The 21,687-nt window shown below is 40.8% G+C and overlaps 1 protein-coding gene across 1 annotated transcript in view; it reads right to left on the reverse strand.

Moving 5' to 3' along the window:
* CENPC (centromere protein C) overlaps positions 1 to 21,687 on the reverse strand; it is a 69,512-nt gene that overhangs the window by 42,945 nt on the left and 4,880 nt on the right. The window contains exons 2-5 of the mRNA XM_060247845.1: positions 14,127 to 14,173; positions 11,489 to 11,550; positions 1,431 to 1,531; positions 314 to 401 (exon numbers count right to left, since the gene is read on the reverse strand). Of these exons, the coding sequence (XP_060103828.1) occupies positions 314 to 401; positions 1,431 to 1,531; positions 11,489 to 11,550; positions 14,127 to 14,173 (298 nt within the window). The remainder of the gene's footprint in view (positions 1 to 313; positions 402 to 1,430; positions 1,532 to 11,488; positions 11,551 to 14,126; positions 14,174 to 21,687) is intronic.

The raw sequence follows: 21,687 nt of genomic DNA on the forward strand, positions 1-21,687 counted from the left end.
ATTTCCAGTCACATGCTAGCAATTCCATGCATCCCAATCTGTCACCTAAGAGTTAAAGGTGGGTTTCAAGGGTAGAAATGCTGGTGATCCCTGCAACGCATCATACTTTCCCTTACAAGGTGTACAGATAAATCCACTGCTGGCACAGGGGTTTCCCCTTTCAGGGGCGGAGGAATCAAACAATTGCTACCTTAAATCCCTTCCCCTTTTGTTTACAAACTGGAGAAAAGGAGTGGAACTACCTACAAGTATCTAAAAGACATCAACATTTCAGTATCTGTGTCAAACTGAATGGCAATGGCATGATGCCCACCTGAACTGAAGGTTTCTCTGGGTCGTGGTTTTGAACAGGTGGCAGAAAAGGCACTCCTGACAGAATTAACCAAAACTGGAGATTTTTTCTGACAATAAGAGCAAGAAACAGAGATGGAAAGAGGTATTGTTAACAACATAACAATAAAGACACACTTGACAGAACCAACTAAACATCAATTGGGACATTTAGCCATCCACACCAAACATGGGCTGAGACTAGACTGGCCCATAAAGACTTGGGTTTTCCACAGAGTGATCCTTTTTGACCTGGGAAAATGCACATGCTTTATACTGAAGTGCAGCAGAAGCAGAGACTGTCACATCAGGTGGGCATTTTATGGCACACATCCAGACCTTGGCCAGTGACTCCTTGCAGACAGAGCTTTGCTTGAAATAGCTTTTGTGGTGCAGGCAACCCTACTTCCCAGGTCATCTGCGGGGGGTGGGGGTGGCTCTTTTGCCCCTTCAACTGGTTCTGTTCCCAGGACCACAAGGTGCAGATATTCAGAACTCGGAGTGTAAAAGGCCATCTCAGGAAGTGATTAGAACAAAGCTGGGATGGAGATTCTTCAAGAAACTGCAGCACCAGAGGGCAATAGTAGTTTATTTCCCATGACCTGGAAGTTCATATCCATTTCTTTATTTCTGTGTAGTGCCTCAGAGGCAGCTGAGCAGATTTTGGAACTTAAATTCCAGAACAAAAAAGCCAGAGGGTACAAAGAGCCAGTCCCTTGCTGGCACCCCTCCCCCCCTCCCCATTAGTACATCCTTTAAGTGAACAACTTTAAGAAGCCATATTTTAACACGCGCATTACAAAATGATAAAGAACCCAGCCAAAGATTAGGGTGGGAAGTCATCCAGTCCTAAGAAGCAGCAGCGTCTCTGGGGTCTGCCCACCCATCAGGAGGCTGAGTGACTGGTCTTTCCACTTGCAAGACACCTTTGGCTTGCTCAGTCCTCCTTGTATCCTTGGGAACAATGCAACAACTTCAGGGCAGACGGCTCCCCATTCCACGATAAAGAAGGGAGGGGCTGCTTACATATTCCCAGAGTGAGATTGCCTAGTACATATGAAGGAGGACTAACCTTCCAGTTACCAAAAGAAACAACTCACCTTCTCACTAGGAGGCAGAAAGTGATCTTGGCTCAAATCGGGGGATGAACAACTCGAGGTGCTGGGGGAGGGCCTCAAGACTGGCGGCTCCATGGCCACAACTGAAGAAAGAGAGAGCTAAAATGTGTTAAGAAGAAAAGCTGAAAAAGAGCGCTAAAATGCATTGAGGAAAAGTCTAATATACATCATGTTTCAGATAGACCAGGTATAACTAAGAACATAAGACAAGCCATGTTGGATCAGGCCAATGGCCCATCCAGTCCAACACTCTGTGTCACACAGTGGCCCAAAAAATTATATATGCATATGTATATGTATGTATGTATATATATACACACACACATATATATACACACTGCGGCTAATAGCCACTGATGGACCTCTGCTCCATATTTTTATCTAACCCCGTCTTGAAGCTAGTTATACTTGTAGCCACCACCGCCTCCTGTGGCAGTGAATTCCACATGTTAATCACCCTTTGGGTGAAGAAGTACTTCCTTTTATCCATTCTAACCCGACTGCTCAGCAATTTCATTGAATGCCCACGAGTTCTTGTATTGTGAGAAAGGGAGAAAAGTACTTCTTTCTCGACTTTCTCCATCCCATGCATAATCTTGTAAACCTCTATTATGTCACCCCGCAGCGATGTTTCTCCAAGCTAAAGAGCCCCAAGCGTTTCAACCTTTGTTCATAGGGAAAGTGTTCCAACCCTTTAATCATTCTAGTTGCCCTTTTCTGGACTTTTTCCAATGCTATAATATCCTTTTTGAGGTGCAGTGACCAGAATTGCACACAATATTCCAAATGAGACCGCACCATCAATTTATACAGGGGCATTATGATACTGGCTGATTTGTTTTCAATTCCCTTCCTAATAATACCCAGCATGGCATTTTTTTATTGCAATCGCACACTGTCTTGACATTTTCAGTGAGTTATCTACCACGACCCCAAGATCGCTCTCTTGGTCAGTCTCTGCCAGTTCACACCCCATCAACTTGTATTTGTAGCTGGGATTCTTGGCCCCAATGTGCATTACTTTGCACTTGGCCACACTGAACCTCATCTGCCATGTTGACGCCCACTCACCCAGCCTCAACAGATTCCTTTGGAGTTCCTCACAATCCTCTCTGGTTCTTACCACCCTGAACAATTTAATGTCATCCGCAAACTTGGCCACTTCACTGCTTACTCTCAACTCCAAATCATTTATGAACAAGTTAAAGAGCATGGGACCCAGTACTGAGTCCTGCGGCACTCCACTGCTTACTGTCCTCCACTGCGAAGACTGCCCATTTATACTCACTCTCTGCTTCCTATTAATTAGCCAGTTTTTGATCCACAAGAGGACCTGTCCTTTTACTCCATGACTCTCAAGCTTACTAAAGAGCCTTTGATGAGGAACTTTATCAAAAGCTTTCTGGAAGTCAAGGTAAACAGTATCTATCAGGTCGCCTTTGTCCACATGTTTATTCACCCTCTCAAAGAAATGTAACAGGTTATTGAGGCAAGATCTTCCCTTACAGAACCCATGCTGAGTCTTCCTCAATAACCCGTGTTCATCAATGTGCCTACTCATTCTGTCCTTGATAATGGTTTCTCCCAACTTTCCCGGTATTGAAGTCAGACTGACTGGCCTGTAGTTACCCGGATCTCCTCTGGAACCCTTTTAAAAGATGGGGGTGACATTTGCTACCTTCCAGTTCTCAGGAACGGAGGCAGATTTCAATGAAAGATTACATATTTTTGTCAGGAGATCCAAAAGTTCACCCTTGAGTTCTTTCAGAACTCTTGGATGTATGCCATCCAGACCTGGTGACTTATTAGTTTTTAATTCGTCCATCAGTTGTAGGACCTCCTCTCTTGTCACCTCAATCTGGCTCAGGTCTTTCAACACCCCTTCCTATAGAAGTGGTTCCGCAGCAGGCAAACACTTCTTATCTTCCACAATGAAGACGGAGGCAAAAAATTCATTTAGCTTCTCAGCCATTTCCCAACTGTTCCATTAAAATCTCCAGTTAACAAAACTTGGTCATAAGTCAGTTCATCAAGCTGTTGTACAATGTCTTTAAAAAAAACATCCTTTGCGCCATTAGGTGCATACCATCCCAATAAGGTTTTTTTTCCATTTAATATTATCTCTACTGCTACAAATCTTCCATCTTTATCTTTAAACACTAATTTTGGCTCCAATTCTTGTTTTATATAAAAAACCACTCCCCTTTTCTTCTGTTCAGCCAATGAAAAAAATTCCACTCCCAATTGTTTGCTCCATAAACATTTATAATCCTTTTGTTTAATATGCACTTTTTGCAAACAAATTATATTACAATTTTGTTTCTTAATCCAATGAAATGTTGCCCTTCTTTTTTTGTGGTAAATTTAGTCCATTAACATTCCAAGACAGTAATTTGTAATCCATCATGGTGCAAATTCTTTATTTTCTTGAAAAAATCTACGCATATCCTGTGCATTTGTAATTGTGATTCTTTTTCCCTGGAGTTCAAAACTCAAACCTTCAGGTATTATCCATCTAAACCTCATTCCATTGCCTCTCGATTTTTCTGTCAATTTTTATATGTTCTTCTATCATTTATCATTTGCTTTGGCAGCTCCTTCATGATTGTCACTCTACTGCCTCCCACTATCAGTGTCTTTTCAAAATTTTTATTCATGATTCTTCCCACCATTTCCTTTGTCATAAATCTGATGACAACATCTCTTGGTAAGTTATTTTTCTTGGCATAAAGTGAATTCACTCTATACATATAGTCATACATGTTTTTAGTCTCTTCAGGGTTTTCCTCTAAAAATTCTGCTATTATTTTTATTATAAATTCCTTTAAATCACCATCCTCCTTCTCAGGTACTCCTCTCAGACGTATCTGAGTCTCCATCAATTTGTAGTCATGGATTGTCACTTTTTCTTGCATTTTCAACAAGGTAGAATCATATACATTCATTCTGCCTTCTACCTCTTGCACTTTCTTAAATGTTTCCTCAGTTTCCTTTCTGAGATCTTCCATGTCTTTTCTAATCTCTGCAATAATTTCTTTTTTCGATTCATCTATCATCTCTCTCACCCCTTTCATCATTCTGGCCTCCATTGCCTCTAGTTGGTCCTGCATTTTTTCTAATGAAGCAGCCCTTCTACGGGGCTGCTTGTGTTCAGACATTTAAAAACAGCGAAAATTTGGACCTCACCAATTTCAAATTCAACTATCAGATTCAAATAGAAGGACTTGCCCTTTACAACAAGCCCAATTTCGCCATCCTCAGAGCTCCCAAAGTCAAGATATTTATTTTTAAAGTTTTTAAATTTTCCAAAATGGCGGCCACAACTTTTTACTGCTCCCTACAATTTTCCCCCTTTTAAAAACGTCCAAAGTTTACACAAATAATATGACCAATAGTATTTATCTTCTTACCCTCTTCTCAGTTAACTCCAACAACTTTTAATGTCCCGAATTCTTTAAAAACATTGTTTTTATTTTTACCTCCCAGCAATGGCTGCCGATGTTTCTCAATGGTATATATTCCTAGAGTAGGTTTTCCTTCCGCTACTTCCTGCTTTTGTTGCCACGAAGTCTCATTCAAACTGGTAAGGAGATCTCACAATAACTGACATACTTCCTGTCTTGCTTGAACGTGCTGCAGGTATGTGATGATGTGAAGATTGTTGCTCTTTTTTCAAAACCGCAAGTAGACTAAACAATAAATTCCTTTCCACTTTTTAGCTCTTTTTAACACTGTCCTTTATATTTATAAAGTCCAAATTTCATCTCTTCCTCCCTTCTTCTTCCAGACTTTCTAGATTTTCCTTTCCCACCTTTTAAATTTACTCCATTAAGCTGTAAAAAAGTTCCAGAATGAAATATAGTAATCTGTACCTTCTCTTCCAATTATCCAAGTCCTCACCGGTCTTTCAAAGCTTTAGATGTTTAGCAAAGTCCAAGAAGGTTAGGATCCTGTCGAGCTTATGTCAAATAAATGACTCTGAAAGCTTCTGCAGATGATGAAAATGCAACTCTTCCCAGAGACCCCTCAAAGCCTCAAAGAAGCGCCCCCCCCCCAGGACTCCCTTTCAGACAAGGTAAATCTCCTTAAAAGTTTCCTGTGCATATCTTGGACTAATCTCTAACTTAGAAAAGTAGGCAGTAGGCATTGAATTGCCTTCCACTACCCCGAACAGAAGCTCCAGCCTGCTCCCGTTATGAGAAGCAGCTCAGCTCGACATTTTCCTCCCCCGAAAGTCTGCCAGTTGGTCACTATCAAGTCAAGTATGGCTGAAACCCTCACAGCTTCCTCCAACACTTGACGAAGGAAGTTATCAGCCAGACAGGTCAGGAACGTCTGTGACTGTGGATGCTTTGCAGAGTTTGTCTCCCAGCACACATCAGGGAAGTTGAAGTCACTCATAACTGCCAGCTCATGTTGTTTGGATACCCTGTCAAGCTGTTCAAGGAGGGCAGCATCCACCTCTTCATCTTGGTCAGGAGGTCTGTAGCAGACTCCAACCACAATGCTGTTTGTCCTTCCTTCCCTTACCCTCACCCAGACACTTTCCACTGGACTGTTGCCTTCCTCCTCCACTATTTCCTGACAAACCAACCCTCTCCTCACATATAACACCACTCCACCTCCTCTTCGACACTTTTGGTTTTTCTTGAACAACTCATATCCATCCACTGCTACACTCAAGTCATGGGAATCATCCCACCGAGTCTCTATGTAATGCCTACTAAATCATATCTCTCCATCTGAATTAGAGGCCCAATCTCTTCCTTCTTAATGCCCAGGCTTTGGGCATTGGTACATAGACACCTGAAGCCTCGCACCTTTGGCAACATTAGACTCAGCCCTCACAGGCAGACCTCCACTGTTTGCTCTCCTTCATTTAAATCGTTGTGTTTGGTCATCTCCTTCCCCTTGGGCTGTCCATTTAAAGCCCTCTTGATGGATCTCTCCAGATTTCTGCCAAACACCTTCTTGCTGGACTTTGACAGGTTAAGGCCGTCCCATGCTAGTAGGTTATCATCCAGGAAATGTAGCCGGTGGTCCCAGAATCCAGATTGCCCCTGCCGGCACCACCAATGCAACCAGTGGTTCACCGCCATTACTGTCTGCTCCCAGTGTATCCCTTCCACAACAGGAGGATGGAAGAGAACACCATCTGCACCCCCAATCCTGCATCTTCCTCCCAAGAGCCTTAATGTTCCTGATGGTCTTCATGGCTGCATCTTTGCTTCCCATGTGGACCATCACAAATGGGTAGTGGTCTGTGGGTTTCATAAGTAATGCCCAAGACTTGGTGAGAGACGTAAAAGTGATTGCGCCACTTGGGAGCAGTGACCATAATGTTATTGATTTCACCGTTTGTATAAATACGGACTTGCCCAAAAAGACCGCAAAAACCACGTTTAACTTTAAAAGGGGTAAATTCTCTGAGATGAGGAGGCATGTGAGGAGGAAACTGAAAGGAAAGGTAAATACGGTCAAAACCCTTGGGGAAGCTTGGAGACTATTTAAAACTATAATCCTAGAAGCTCAGATAAAATACATACCACAAGTTAGGAAAGGCACAAACAGGCATAAGAAAAAGCCTGCATGGTTAACAAACAAAGTAATGGAACAAGTGCCGTGTTCTACTGGAGAAAGTTTTCCTTCCAGACGTTTCGTTCTCAGCTGCGAGAACATCCTCAGTGGCGTTGCAGCCGGAGCAGGCGCTCTGACCTTCTTGGCTGCTGTGCATTGAGTGGGGCCAGAGCTGCTGGAGAGCTGCTATTTCTAGGCTGGAGAGGGTGTGATGAAAGGGCAATTGGTTTGTGGATGTGCCCATTGTTTGGTGGGGCTTAATTGCTGGGAGGGTTGGAAGGGGTGTGAAGATAAGAAAGATGGTTGTTGACTGTGCTGATTGTTCTGTGGAATCTGCTGGTTGTTCTGAGACTTTCTGCAATTTATAGTCTGTAGGGTGTTTTGCAGAGCTGGGTACCAAGATTGGTGGATGAAAATGCCTTCTTCCTTTCTGTTAAAATTGTGCTGGTGTTTGTAAATCTCAATAGCTTCTCTGTTCAGGCAGGTATGATAATGTGAGACCGTAGAAAGGACTTCAGTTCTTTCAAAGTGGATGACGTGGTCTCCTTCTTGAAGTGCATGTTCAGCTACAGCTGATTTTTCTGGCTGAAACAAGCGACAGTGTCTCTTGTGTTCGGTGAGACGGGTGTTGATACTGCGTTGGGTAGTGCCAATGTAGACTGCACCACAGGAGCAGGGTATTTTGTAGACTCCAGGGGTTGAAAGTGGATGTCTCATATCTTTGGCCGAGCGCAGCATGTGGCGGATCTGTTGTGTGGGCTTGAAGACTGTGTCAACATTGTGGCGTTTGAGAATTTTGCCAATGCGCCACAATGTTGACACAGTCTTCAAGCCCACACAACAGATCCGCCACATGCTGCGCTCGGCCAAAGATATGAGAGATCAACTTTCAACCCCTGGAGTCTACAAAATGCCCTGCTCCTGTGGTGCAGTCTACATTGGCACTACCCAATGCAGTATCAACACCCGTCTAACAGAACACAAGAGACATTGTCGCTTGTTTCAGGCCAGTCAGTCTGACTTCAATACCGGGAAAGTTGGTAGAAACCATTATCAAGGACCGTCTCTCCCCGCATGTTCCCCAGAGAGCACTGAGATCGGGATCTCAAAATCTTTTGGTTGTCCCCGGGCCAAAGGAAGCCCGCTTGAAGATCACAAGAGACCGGGCCTTCTCTGTAATGGCTCCATTTTGGTGGAACCAGCTGCCGGAGGAGGTAAGGGCCCTGCGGGATCTCACCCAATTCCGCAGGGCCTGTAAGACAGTCCTCTTCCGGCTGGCCCACAACTAACGGCCCTGTATACCGACTACTGAATGCTGTATATTGTATACTGAATTTTTATCTGAAGCTGAATAGAGTGTAGCTCCACGACTGCTGGCTGTTTTAATGATGTATAGTTATAACAAATGTTTGATTTTAATTATATATTGTGAAATGTTAATTTAAAGTGTAATTTTATACTTTTATGTTAGTTTTATATATGTTGTAAGCCGCCCTGAGCCACTCGGTGGGAAGGGCGGGATATAAATCCCAGATAAATAAATAAATAAAATAAAGAATGAGTAGGCACATTGATGAACACGGGTTATTGAGAAAGACTCAGCATGGGTTCTGTAAGGGAAGATCTTGCCTCACTAACCTGTTACATTTCTTTGAGGGAGTGAACAAACATGTAGACAAAGGAGACCCGATAGATATTGTTTACCTTGACTTCCAGAAAGCTTTTGATAAAGTTCCTCATCAAAGGCTCCGTAGAAAGCTTGAGAGTCATGGAGTAAAAGGACAGGTCCTCTTGTGGATCAAAAACTGGCTGAGTAATAGGAAGCAGAGAGTGAGTATAAATGGGCAGTCTTCGCAGTGGAGGACGGTAAGCAGTGGGGTGCCGCAGGGCTCGGTACTGGGTCCCATGCTCTTTAACTTGTTCATAAACGATTTAGAGTTGGGAGTGAGCAGTGAAGTGGCCAAGTTTGCGGATGACACTAAAGTGTTCAGGGTGGTGAGAACCAGAGAGGATTGTGAGGAACTCCAAAGGGATCTGTTGAGGCTGGGTGAGTGGGTGTCAACGTGGCAGATGAGGTTCAATGTGGCCAAGTGCAAAGTAATGCACACTGGGGCCAAGAATCCCAGCTACAAATACAAGTTGATGGGTTGTGAACTGGCAGAGACTGACAAAGAGAGAGATCTTGGGGTCATGGTAGATAACTCACTGAAAATGTCAAGACAGTGTGCGTTTGCAATTAAAAAGGTCAATTCCATGCTGGGAATTATTAGGAAGGGAATTGAAAACAAATCAGCCAGTATCATAATGCCCCTGTATAAATCGATGGTGCAATCTCATTTGGAGTACTGTGTGCAGTTCTGGTTGCCGCATCTCAAAAAGGATATTATAGCATTGGAGAAAGTCCAGAAAAGGGCAACTAGAATGATTAAAGGGCTGGAACACTTTCCCTATGAAGAAAGGTTGAAACGCTTGGGACTCTTTAGCTTGGAGAAACGTCGACTGCGGGGTGACATGATAGAGGTTTACAAGATAATGCATGGGATGGAGAAAGTAGAGAAAGAAGTACTTTTCTCCCTTTCTCACAATACAAGAACTCGTGGGCATTCGATGAAATTGCTGAGCAGAAAGGTTAAAATGGATAAAAGGAAGTACTTCTTCACCCAAAGGATGATTTATTTATTTATTTATTTGGGATTTATATCCCGCCCTTCCCACGAATGGCTCAGGGCCACATGATTAACATGTGGAATTCACTGCCACAGGAGGTGGTGGCGGCCACAAGCATAGCCACCTTCAAGAGGGGTTTAGATAAAAATATGGAGCAGAGGTCCATCAGTGGCTATTAGCCATAGTGTGTATATGTGTGTGTGTGTATATATATATATATAAATAATTTTTTTGGGCCACTGTGTGACACAGAGTGTTGGACTGGATGGGCCATTGGCATGATCTAACATGGCTTCTCTTATGTTCTTAAGCTTTGGGATCCTGCTCATAATAGCTTTAATTTTCGCCTGCGGAAGACAACACACCTCTTAGGCCCAGATACAAGACTTTCCATACCCCTCAGCAGGGAATCACCTGACCAACATCTTCCTTTTCCTTCCCTTACCATTTCATCGTATCTTCTGTTCTCCACCCTCTGTCTTCCTGGTGTTTGTGATACTTCTGCTGGCAATGTTTCCATCTCGGCCTCCATCACAAGGGCCTGTTACTGATTCCTTAGTTCTAATGGCAGTGAGTGCTGTCTTGCTCGACACCTTTGGGGTAGGGCTGTGCCACTCTGAGGAATCTCATCAAGACAGTCAACTGCACTGTTGTTCCTTTGACTGGTCTCTCCTTCCCTATGCAGGACATCAAGGCTTCTATTTATGAACGCCTCCCCTTCCTTGATTTCATGGAGAGTAGCCATTCTTTCTTCCAGGCTCCGAGCCCTCTCCTTCCTTGATTTCATGGAGAGTGGCCATTCTTTCTTCCAGGCTCCGAGCCCTCTCCTTCCTTGATTTCATGGAGAGTGGCCATTCTTCCTTCCAAGCTCCGAGCCCTCTCCTACCTTGATTTCATGGAGAGTGGCCATTCTTCCTTCCAAGCTCTGAACCCTCTCCTTCCTTGATTTCATGGAGAGTGGCCATTCTTTCTTCCAAGGTCCAAGCCCTCTCCTTCCTTGATTTCATGGAGAGTGGCCATTCTTTCTTCCAAGCTCCGAGCCCTCTCCTTCCTTGATTTCATGGAGAGTGGCCATTCTTTCTTCCAAGCTCCGAGCCCTCTCCTTCCTTGATTTCATGGAGAGTGGCCATTCTTTCTTCCAAGCTCCGAGCCCTCTCCTTCCTTGATTTCATGGAGAGTGGCCATTCTTTCTTCCAAGCTCCGAGCCCTCTCCTTCCTTGATTTCATGGAGAGTGGCCATTCTTTCTTCCAAGGTCCAAGCCCTCTCCTTCCTTGATTTCATGGAGAGTGGCCATTCTTTCTTCCAAGCTCCGAGCCCTCTCCTTCCTTGATTTCATGGAGAGTGGCCATTCTTTCTTCCAAGCTCCGAGCCCTCTCCTTCCTTGATTTCATGGAGAGTGGCCATTCTTTCTTCCAAGCTCTGAACCCTCTCCTCATCCATTTCATGTTTTTCTAGGCTCAGAGCATTTTATATTTTTAGTTTCTGCTGTAATTTTTGTGCTTTTTCTTGATGTTTTATTTTTAAAATTGCATAGCCAAATCCCAATATTCCCCTAAATTTCCATTTTAAACAAAATATGACAAGAGTTTTAAGCATGTTTGTATTTTAAGTTTAAAAAATCTTTAATTGTGTTTGTTTGTGTCCTTTATAAACTTTGTATCTCCTCTACCAGAAATTACATTTTATGATATGCATGGCCGACACTAATCCCCATTTATGTCAAGTTCAAGTCTCATAACTAATGCTCAACACCCCTACACTATACCATGAATTATAAATAAAACAAAGAACTTACTTTCAAAGCAGTCTTGAATATATTTCAGTACATTGCCTCCTGGCTTAATGTCAACCACCTGCCTTTAAGGGAAAAAATGCATAAAATGAACCACTTAGAAATGCTTCAACCCTGTTATTACTGGTAGGAGCACAGACAATATAAAAAATACAACAGGTAAGACTTCCTCAATGAACAGTGCAACCAAACACACCACATGATCTGTTACTTATTCTACAGGCTACTAGCCCTACATGGGTTGGGGCCGGAGTATCTGAAGGACCTTCTTATCTCCCCCATCCCTGCCTGGGAATTCAGAGCACATGGAGAGGACTTCCTGACTGCCCTGCCAATCAAAGACATAAGAGGAGGCTGTTTGGGTGGCAGCCCCACAACTATGGAACAATTTTGTCAGCGAGGTGGGCCTCGCCTCTCAGTCTATCTTCAGAAGGCTGTTGGAAGCCATTTTATTTTGATTGATAGAACTTTTACTATAGGTGGTCCTAATTGGAGTTTTTATAACTGTGACTTTTATGAGCTTTATAACAGTTTTTTGCATTGTGTTTTTATAACGTTTTATGTATACTGTAAGTTGCCTTATGTTCTACAAAAGAGAAAGATGGCTAATAAATATATGATAAAACAAAATAAATACAAGCTGTGATACATCCACCTTTGCTCCCACAACAAATACCAACATCAAAAAGATTTTTGTTGGCCACTCTTATACCTATGACACCCATCCAAGGACAGGGAACAACAGAATGGCAATTACAGACTGATATTCAGAGACAGAACACTACAGGAGAGGCACAGAAACGTGACAGAATACAACTGGCTGAAAGGTGCATCTGCTAATTCAAGATGCTGTGACACAATCTCCATAATCTAAAGCCCATTGAACAGAAAGGTACTTTCCATTTCACTGAGGCCTTGTATGATAGGCCTCTAATTGCCTGCAGGAGTCCTCTGCACAACCTGATGGGGACCAGATCCTGTCTTGGGGGTGGGGGGCAGCTAGGATGTGTCATTCAGTAGACTTCCAATTTAAGGTGCTCAGAGCCTTTTTTGTAGAAAAAGCCAAGCAAGGACTCATTTTCATATTAGGCCACACCCCCTAACATCACCATTGTCTAGCACAGGGCTTTTTATAGAAAAAGCCCAGCAGAAACTCGTTTGCATATTAGGCCGCACCCCCTGATGCCAAGCCAGCCAGAACTGCGTTCCTGCTCAGAAAAAGTCCTGAAGGTGCTGCTTATGAAGCCATTCATCATCCAGCAGCATCAACTGGTGTAAACTAGGACAGATAATGGACTGAAAGCAGCTACAGTGCTGATGCATGAACAACCCACAACATCCATCTATCTCAAGTAAAGGTAGCAGAAGAAAAGAAGAGAAGAAGTGCTGATCTAAACCACCCTTGGATTAGAAGGTATATTGTGGAGTCATGTGGTTAATCCAGACAGTGCCATTAATTAAAACTCCAGCTGAAAAGCAAAGGTCATTAGCCTTTGGTGGCCAGAGACACTGTAGTTTCATCAGGGACATTATCCCTGCTGTCTCTTGAGGCAATGGGGAGATGTGATTTGCTGAAGACTTCACAGGAAGGCAACAGTTTTCAGCAAAGAACAGTAGGTATTCATGGCTAGTCCAGGCTAGCTGAGAGCCAGTTTGATGTAGTGGTTAAGTGCGCGGACTCTTATCTGGAAGAACCGGGTTTGCAGCTGCTGGAATGGCCTTGGGTTAGCCAGAACTATTGCAGGAGTTGTCCTTGAAAAGGCAGCTGCTGTGAGAGCCCTCTCAGCCCCACCCACCTCACAGGGTGTCTGTTGTGGGGGGAGAAGATAGAGGAGATTGTAAGCCGCTCTGAGTCTCTGATTCAGAGAGATGGGCGGGGTATAAATCTGCAGTCTTCTTCTTCTAGCTCGATCTCATCAGACCTTGGGAAGCTAAGCAGGGTTGGCCCTGATTAGTAATTGAATGGGAGAGCATCAAGGAAGCCCAGGGTTACTACACAGAGGCAGGCAATAGCAAACCACCTGCTTGCCTCTTGCTTTAAACATCCTATAAGGGCACCATAAGTCAGCTACAACTTCACACCTTCCAGCACCACCATTCATGGGTGAAGGATAAAGGCATTGTAAATTTATGACATTGACTATGACAAAAACCATAGAACATTTAGGTTTTCTGGTAACTGAGTTTCAAAGTTTCCCAATCAGAATGGGGGAGGGGGGAGGATATTAGACTTGCTCCTGTACATGTACAGGAAACTCCTTCATTTATTTCTTCCTGGTATTGTCAGCCTCCTGTATGCAGTCCCTCATAATCAACCTTTCTTTATTCTGCCAGTCTGCTGGAATCTAGCTGAAGATTTGTATCACTGATATCAATATAACTAAAGACCCATTCAAGGAACACCCTGGGAACCTGGTTATCCTGTGATCTTGATAAATGCCTGTTTTATACACTCCACGTCAAGGTCTTCTTTCTAGAAGAACTGCATAAAGTTTACTAGCAAGCACCTATGTATGCAGATGCAATTTCATAAGTTCAACAGCAAATAAAAAATAAGAACAGCCATGAGATTCTGGGGCTGAGATCCAAAGCCCCCCTTTCTTTTCTTATCTGGAAGTTTTAAAAAGCACAATTCAGTTACCTTTCAGTATTGCAGTATCTTTTCCGGTAGTTAAGCTTTAACAGACCCTGTTGATAAAGAAATTATTAAGAGGCTTGTGTGCATTTCTAAACAAACTACTTCCATCCCTTCCTTGACACTAAAGACTTGCACAAGAAGTGCTTCATGCTTGCATGGTACTGGATTTGCACCTGGGTTTCTTGCAGTAAATGGTTTATTTGCAGAAGAAAAGTGTTTGGATTGTCAGTTTTTATGTTCAAAGTTTTTGGCATCTTGAGTGAGCAGCTCTGAGTATGTGTAGAATCTACTCCCCTCCTAAAAGTACCAAGTTCTCCAAAGGACATTATAACATTAGTCTAATGTATTTGGTTTCAGTAAGGTGCCTTTTGGATCATCTTCTAATGTCATTAGAAGACACCTTATTAAAGCCAAATAGGAATGGATCTGATCACTGCCTGGGACCACAACTGCTTTGCATTCTCAGAGGAAAGGTGGAATGGTGCCAATAAGGGAATGCTGCCTCCTCTAGAGATGGGACTCAGAGCCAAAAATAACCCCAGAGAACTGCCATGCAGGTAAGCCTTTGTGGGGTTGCTAGAGATATAAAATTTCTGTTAACACTGAAACCATGGGAACCCCCTTCTTGCACAAAAAAAACTAAAATGGGGTGTGCATGTGGAATGGAAATATAAATACTCACTTTCTAGAATACCTATGTTGCTACTTTAAAAACATCAGATGCATAAAGTATGACAGTTAAGAACATAAGAGAAGCCATGTTGGATCAGGCCAATGGCCCCTCCAGTCGAACACTCTGTGTCCCATAAGAGAAGCCATGTTGGATCAGGCCAATGGCTCCCAAAGCCATTTTTTTTCCCTTTTTTTTATTTTATTGTTTCTCAAATATTACATTACATAGAATACATTTCCAATTCTCTTATGACACCATTTTTACCCCTATTTATATCCCTCCCCCCCACCAAGTGACCATACTAAAGTTACAATTAAATTTTTAACCATGAGCACACTTTTCCCAATTTTTCAAATATAGCTTTGTTGGCTTCCCCCTTAAATACCCATGAGAAGTATATATCCCATTTCTCTTTTATCTCTTCAATTTTTCTATCCCATATCTTATCTTGTTTTAAACATTCTAATATGTCTGATTGTATATATTCATACAAATAATTGTTCCATCTTTCCAGGGTCCATTTTAAGCTCTCCTTCCAACCATATGCTATCACTGCATGTGCTGCTAATATCATTGCTTTGAAAATGCTCTGGTTTTGTTTCTCAATGTTATTGTTTTCCAGTACCCCCATAAATAACAACTCCCCATCTATATCAATATTAAACTTACATGCCCCCACTATTTTTCCCCGAATTTTCCCCCAAAACTCTATAACCTTGGGGCACTCCCACCATAAGTGGGAATACCACCCTTCTTTTGCATTACAGTGCCAACAATTTGGTTTCATCCCTTTAATCATATATGCCAATTGAGCCGGCGTCCTATACCATTTCAAGATTATCTTCCTTTCAAGTTCTCTATATTTCTCTATCTTAATTTTCTTCAAATTCATCATTAACTTATTCACCTCCTCATCAGTTATTTGTTTTTCTTTATTCCATTTGTTCTTTAAGGTTCTATACATGAACTCCTTATCTTTTACCAATTCAAGGTAAATAATCCCTGACAGTCCTTTCTTCCTTTCATCCACATATAGTGCCTTTTCTATAAAATTGTCATCTCTTTTAATAGCATCTTTATACTTTTCTTGTCGGATTGTTTGATATAATCCCATTAGATTTAACCAATATTGTTTCCCTATCTTACAGTTCAACTCCTGAAGTGGTAATAAGGCCCCTTGGCTATTGTACAAATCCTTGACTCTTATTATGTCTTCCCTTTGCAGCTCTTCATAGAATTTTGGGTTCATCTCTTTTTCCCAGATATCCTTAAGTGGGGTCCATTTCGAGGTTAAAGGCATTAAGATCTTTTTCCACCTCTTCCACACAATTAAAGCTATTTTTCTTGGACCTTCGGTTTGTATCATTACCTTTTTTATCTCTCTCGTGTAAATTCCACTACTACCTGCTCCCTTATTGACTGCAGATTCAAGTCTTACCCATTTATCCCCTTTCCTCCATTCTAACTCCATCAGTGCTTTCAACTGAACTGCATCATAATAAGCTTGTAAATATGGAACTCCCCATCCTAATTCATCTTGGGGCATATATATCAACTTTTTTTGTATTCTTGCTTTTTTCCGACCAAAGACCCAATTTTTAATATGTTCATCCCATTTCCTTATCGTTTCCTGATCTAATCTTATAGGAAGTACTTGAAATAAATATAGCAGCTTTGGGAGTATAAACATCCCTGAAGAGATTACACAGAAAGACCTTGAATCAAAACTACTGGAATGGCTTGAGCGATATGATTTAAGGATACAAACGGAAGATATAGAAAGAGTACACAGATCTCTCCGCCCCAAGCCAAGCCTGGGAGCAAAGCCAAGGGATGTTATTATGGCTTTTGCAAGAGAGAAAATAAGGGACAATATTTATAAATGTTTGAAACTTCAGAAGGATTTACAGTTTGATGATAATAAAGTTATAGTAAGACAGGACCTCTCTCCAGAGACACTCCAGCAAAGAGCAATACTAAGACCTTATACGCAAAGTCTTGTTGAAAATGGAATATTATTTTCATGGGGCTACCCGGCAGTGATTTTGGTTTTTAAAGAAGGCAAGCTGCTGCGAGCTAAAAATCCAGAAGAGGCAAGAAAAATGTTGGAGAGATTGGGAATCAACATGAGGCCGTTAGAACCAGGAAATGTGGAGGAGCAAGAAGACGAGCAACAGGAACCTTGTGAGAACACTTCAAGTAGCAGTGAAGAAGAAGGAGAGTCGAGTCAGACACTGCAAAGCAAGCCAAAGCGTTTGAGAAAAGACACTGGGGGCTCTTAGTAATGAGAGTCTCCAAGGAAATTTAATATTGCTTTCAATTTACTTTAAAAAAATCTTTTTTTTTTTTGGAATAAGATGGCTTATAGAGAAATATTGAAATGAGTTATATTAATTAGATAGGGAGGAAGGGAAAGGAACGTGGACCCCAACTTAGCAACGAAGAGGTCAGGAGGTTATGCCACCTGTACACCCTTTGAGGGTTCTTCTTCGGGGAGGGGGAAGGGGAAAGGTAGTGACCATCAAAGTAAGAGAGGATAGAAATGAGCACATATGTATGAAATTTACAAAGGAAAATGGTTGAGACAATTAAAATATTATCTTTAAATATAAATGGGTTGGCTTCAGATTTAAAAAGGTATAGATTGAAAAATATGCTAAAAAAACAGGGAATAGATATAGTGTGTCTCCAGGAGACCCATAAAGGTAAAAAAGATAAAAAACCCCTACTAAACTCTACACTATGGGAAACAAGGGTGGAAGCAAGAGGAACTAGGAAGGCAAGAGGGGTAGCGATACTTACACATTCTAGCTTGAAGTTAGAAGTACTGGATCAAATATCTGATTTAGAGGGAAGATATGTTTTTTTGAAATTTAAGTTGAATAGTAGGAAGTTTACAATAGTATCTATCTATGCCCCAAATATGGGTCAGGTAAGCTTCTTAAATAAGGTTTTCCAGAAATTGCAGAACTTTTATGAAGGGGATGTGGTAGTGGCAGGGGATATGAATTATGATTTTAAGAAAAGTAAAACCTTGAAATTTAAGAAATGGAAATTGAAAGATGTGTTCACATATGAAGGGAACAATTCTCAACCTACATATTTTTCTAATAGATTTAAGACTTTTTCATATATAGATTATATTTTAGTAAAGGAATCAAATGAGTTAGAGGTGATGAAGGCAGTAACTGAGCCATTATGGATTTCGGACCACGCTCCTTTAAGGGTGCAATTTAGAATAAGTGAAGAGAGAAAAGAGTTTACTTGGAAATATAAGGCATATCTGCCCTTGACAGGAAAAGATCGGATGGACTTAAGAAGGGATATAGAATGCTATTTTAGAGAAAATAGGAATTCAGCCACAGAAGGAGTAGTTTGGGATGCGGCTAAGGCAGTTATAAGAGGAGCTTATATAGCTAAGGAAATTAGAATTAGAAAGGAAAATAATAAGGAAAGAAGTAGGATAGTAAATGAGATTAAACGAATACAGAAAGACCTACAGGGAAATTATAATAGGCAGTCATATGAATTATTCAAAAAACTTAAAAAAGATTTAGAGAACTTGGATTCATTATCTATGTGGAAAAAGGATATATTAGTTAAGAATGAGTACCATAGAATTAATATAAATACAATGAGAAGAATGGCGAATTATTTAAAGATGAAAAAGGAAAAACAAAAAATTGGATGTATTAAGGGAAATGGGGATAAACAATTTTTTAAAAATGCTCGGATAAGAGAGGAATTTGCTACATTTTATCAACAATTATTCAATTTGGGAGAAAACCAAAGATTCGAGGAACAGCTAGATAATAAATTAACGATAGAACAGAGAGAGAGCCTGAATAAAGAAATTACCCGGCAGGAAATAATAGAGGTATTAAAAAGGTTAAAAAACAGGAAATCCCCTGGTTTGGATGGTTTTACGGCAGAATATTATAAAGAAATGGCAGAGTTAATAATACCAGAAATGCAAAGTTTATTTAATTATATTTTAAAAGGGGGGAAAATACCAGATTCATGGAAAAAAGCTGAAATTTTACCAATTTTGAAGCCTCAGAAGGATCCCCTAGAAATAAATTCATATAGGCCAATTAGCCTGATGAATCAAGACTATAAAATATTTACAAAAATTCTAGCTAATAGACTAGAAAAATATTTACCAAACTTGATTAAGGAAGATCAATATGGTTTTGTTAGAGGTAGATTTATTGCAGATCCATTGAGAAATATATTGAATGTTTTGTTCTGTAAGGATAAGAAAACTTTGGCCTTGTTAAAATTAGATGTGTATAAGGCGTTTGATACGGTAAATCACAATTATTTAATGCAGGTATTGGAAAACTTTGGTTTTGATGGGCCCTTTTTAAATGTTGTAAGGGAAATCTATAGGGGGGGTAAAGCAGTAATTAGAATAAATGATGGGCACTCTAGAGAAATTTCGATACAGAGAGGAGTAAAGCAAGGTTGCCCATTATCTCCTTTGTTATTTGCATTAGCAATTGAACCCCTAGCAGATAGGATACGAAATAGTGGTAGAATTCAGGGATTTCAAATAGGTAAGGAAGAATTGAAATTAAACCTTTTTGCGGATGATATTTTGTTGACAATAAGTAATCCACTGCAGGCAATACGAGAATTGTTAGTTATTTTAGAAGATTTTAAGTTATGTTCGGGACTTGGAATAAACATTAAGAAATCAGAAATAATGTTTATTAATGTAGGTGGGGAAACCAAGAAGGCAATATTAGCCTTAACGGGGATGAAATCAGGAGTTAGCAAAATTAAATATTTAGGAGTTTATCTTAATAAAAATATAGAGAGGCTACAAAAAATGAATTATAATAAGGTGTGGTTAAAGATTTTAAAGAAATTGAAGGAATGGAAGAACAAAAATTTGAGTATCCTAGGGAAAATTAGAGCAATAAAAATGTTTATACTCCCAAAGCTGCTATATTTATTCCAAGTACTTCCTATAAGATTAGATCAGGAAACGATAAGGAAATGGGATGAACATATTAAAAATTGGGTCTTTGGTCGGAAAAAAGCAAGAATACAAAAAAAGTTGATATATATGCCCCAAGATGAATTAGGATGGGGAGTTCCATATTTACAAGCTTATTATGATGCAGTTCAGTTGAAAGCACTGATGGAGTTAGAATGGAGGAAAGGGGATAAATGGGTAAGACTTGAATCTGCAGTCAATAAGGGAGCAGGTAGTAGTGGAATTTACACGAGAGAGATAAAAAAGGTAATGATACAAACCGAAGGTCCAAGAAAAATAGCTTTAATTGTGTGGAAGAGGTGGAAAAAGATCTTAATGCCTTTAACCTCGAAATGGACCCCACTTAAGGATATCTGGGAAAAAGAGATGAACCCAAAATTCTATGAAGAGCTGCAAAGGGAAGACATAATAAGAGTCAAGGATTTGTACAATAGCCAAGGGGCCTTATTACCACTTCAGGAGTTGAACTGTAAGATAGGGAAACAATATTGGTTAAATCTAATGGGATTATATCAAACAATCCGACAAGAAAAGTATAAAGATGCTATTAAAAGAGATGACAATTTTATAGAAAAGGCACTATATGTGGATGAAAGGAAGAAAGGACTGTCAGGGATTATTTACCTTGAATTGGTAAAAGATAAGGAGTTCATGTATAGAACCTTAAAGAACAAATGGAATAAAGAAAAACAAATAACTGATGAGGAGGTGAATAAGTTAATGATGAATTTGAAGAAAATTAAGATAGAGAAATATAGAGAACTTGAAAGGAAGATAATCTTGAAATGGTATAGGACGCCGGCTCAATTGGCATATATGATTAAAGGGATGAAACCAAATTGTTGGCACTGTAATGCAAAAGAAGGGTGGTACTCCCACTTATGGTGGGAGTGCCCCAAGGTTATAGAGTTTTGGGGGAAAATTCGGGGGAAAATAGTGGGGGCATGTAAGTTTAATATTGATATAGATGGGGAGTTGTTATTTATGGGGGTACTGGAAAACAATAACATTGAGAAACAAAACCAGAGCATTTTCAAAGCAATGATATTAGCAGCACATGCAGTGATAGCATATGGTTGGAAGGAGAGCTTAAAATGGACCCTGGAAAGATGGAACAATTATTTGTATGAATATATACAATCAGACATATTAGAATGTTTAAAACAAGATAAGATATGGGATAGAAAAATTGAAGAGATAAAAGAGAAATGGGATATATACTTCTCATGGGTATTTAAGGGGGAAGCCAACAAAGCTATATTTGAAAAATTGGGAAAAGTGTGCTCATGGTTAAAAATTTAATTGTAACTTTAGTATGGTCACTTGGTGGGGGGGAGGGATATAAATAGGGGTAAAAATGGTGTCATAAGAGAATTGGAAATGTATTCTATGTAATGTAATATTTGAGACACAATAAAATAAAGAAAGGAAAAAAAAAAAAACATAAGATAAGTCATGTTGGATCAGGCCAATGGCCCCTCCAGTCCAACACTCTGTGTCACATAAGAGGAGTCATGTTGGATCAGGCCAATGGCCCCTCCAGTCCAACACTCTGTGTCACATAAGAGGAGTCATGTTGCATCAGGCCAATGGCCCCTCCAGTCCAACACTCTGTGTCACATAAGAGAAGCCATGTTGGATCAGGCCAATGGCCCCTCCAGTCCAACACTCTGTGTCACATAAGAGGAGTCATGTTGGATCAGGCCAGTGGCCCCTCCAGTCCAACACTCTGTGTCACATAAGAGAAGCCATGTTGGATCAGGCCAGTGGCCCCTCCAGTCCAACACTCTGTGTCACATAAGAGAAGCCATGTTGGATCAGGCCAGTGGCCCCTCCAGTCCAACACTCTGTGTCACATAAGAGAAGCCATGTTGGATCAGGCCAAT

Source organism: Heteronotia binoei, chromosome 10 (genome assembly GCF_032191835.1).
Source record: "Heteronotia binoei isolate CCM8104 ecotype False Entrance Well chromosome 10, APGP_CSIRO_Hbin_v1, whole genome shotgun sequence".
NCBI lineage: Eukaryota > Metazoa > Chordata > Lepidosauria > Squamata > Gekkonidae > Heteronotia > Heteronotia binoei.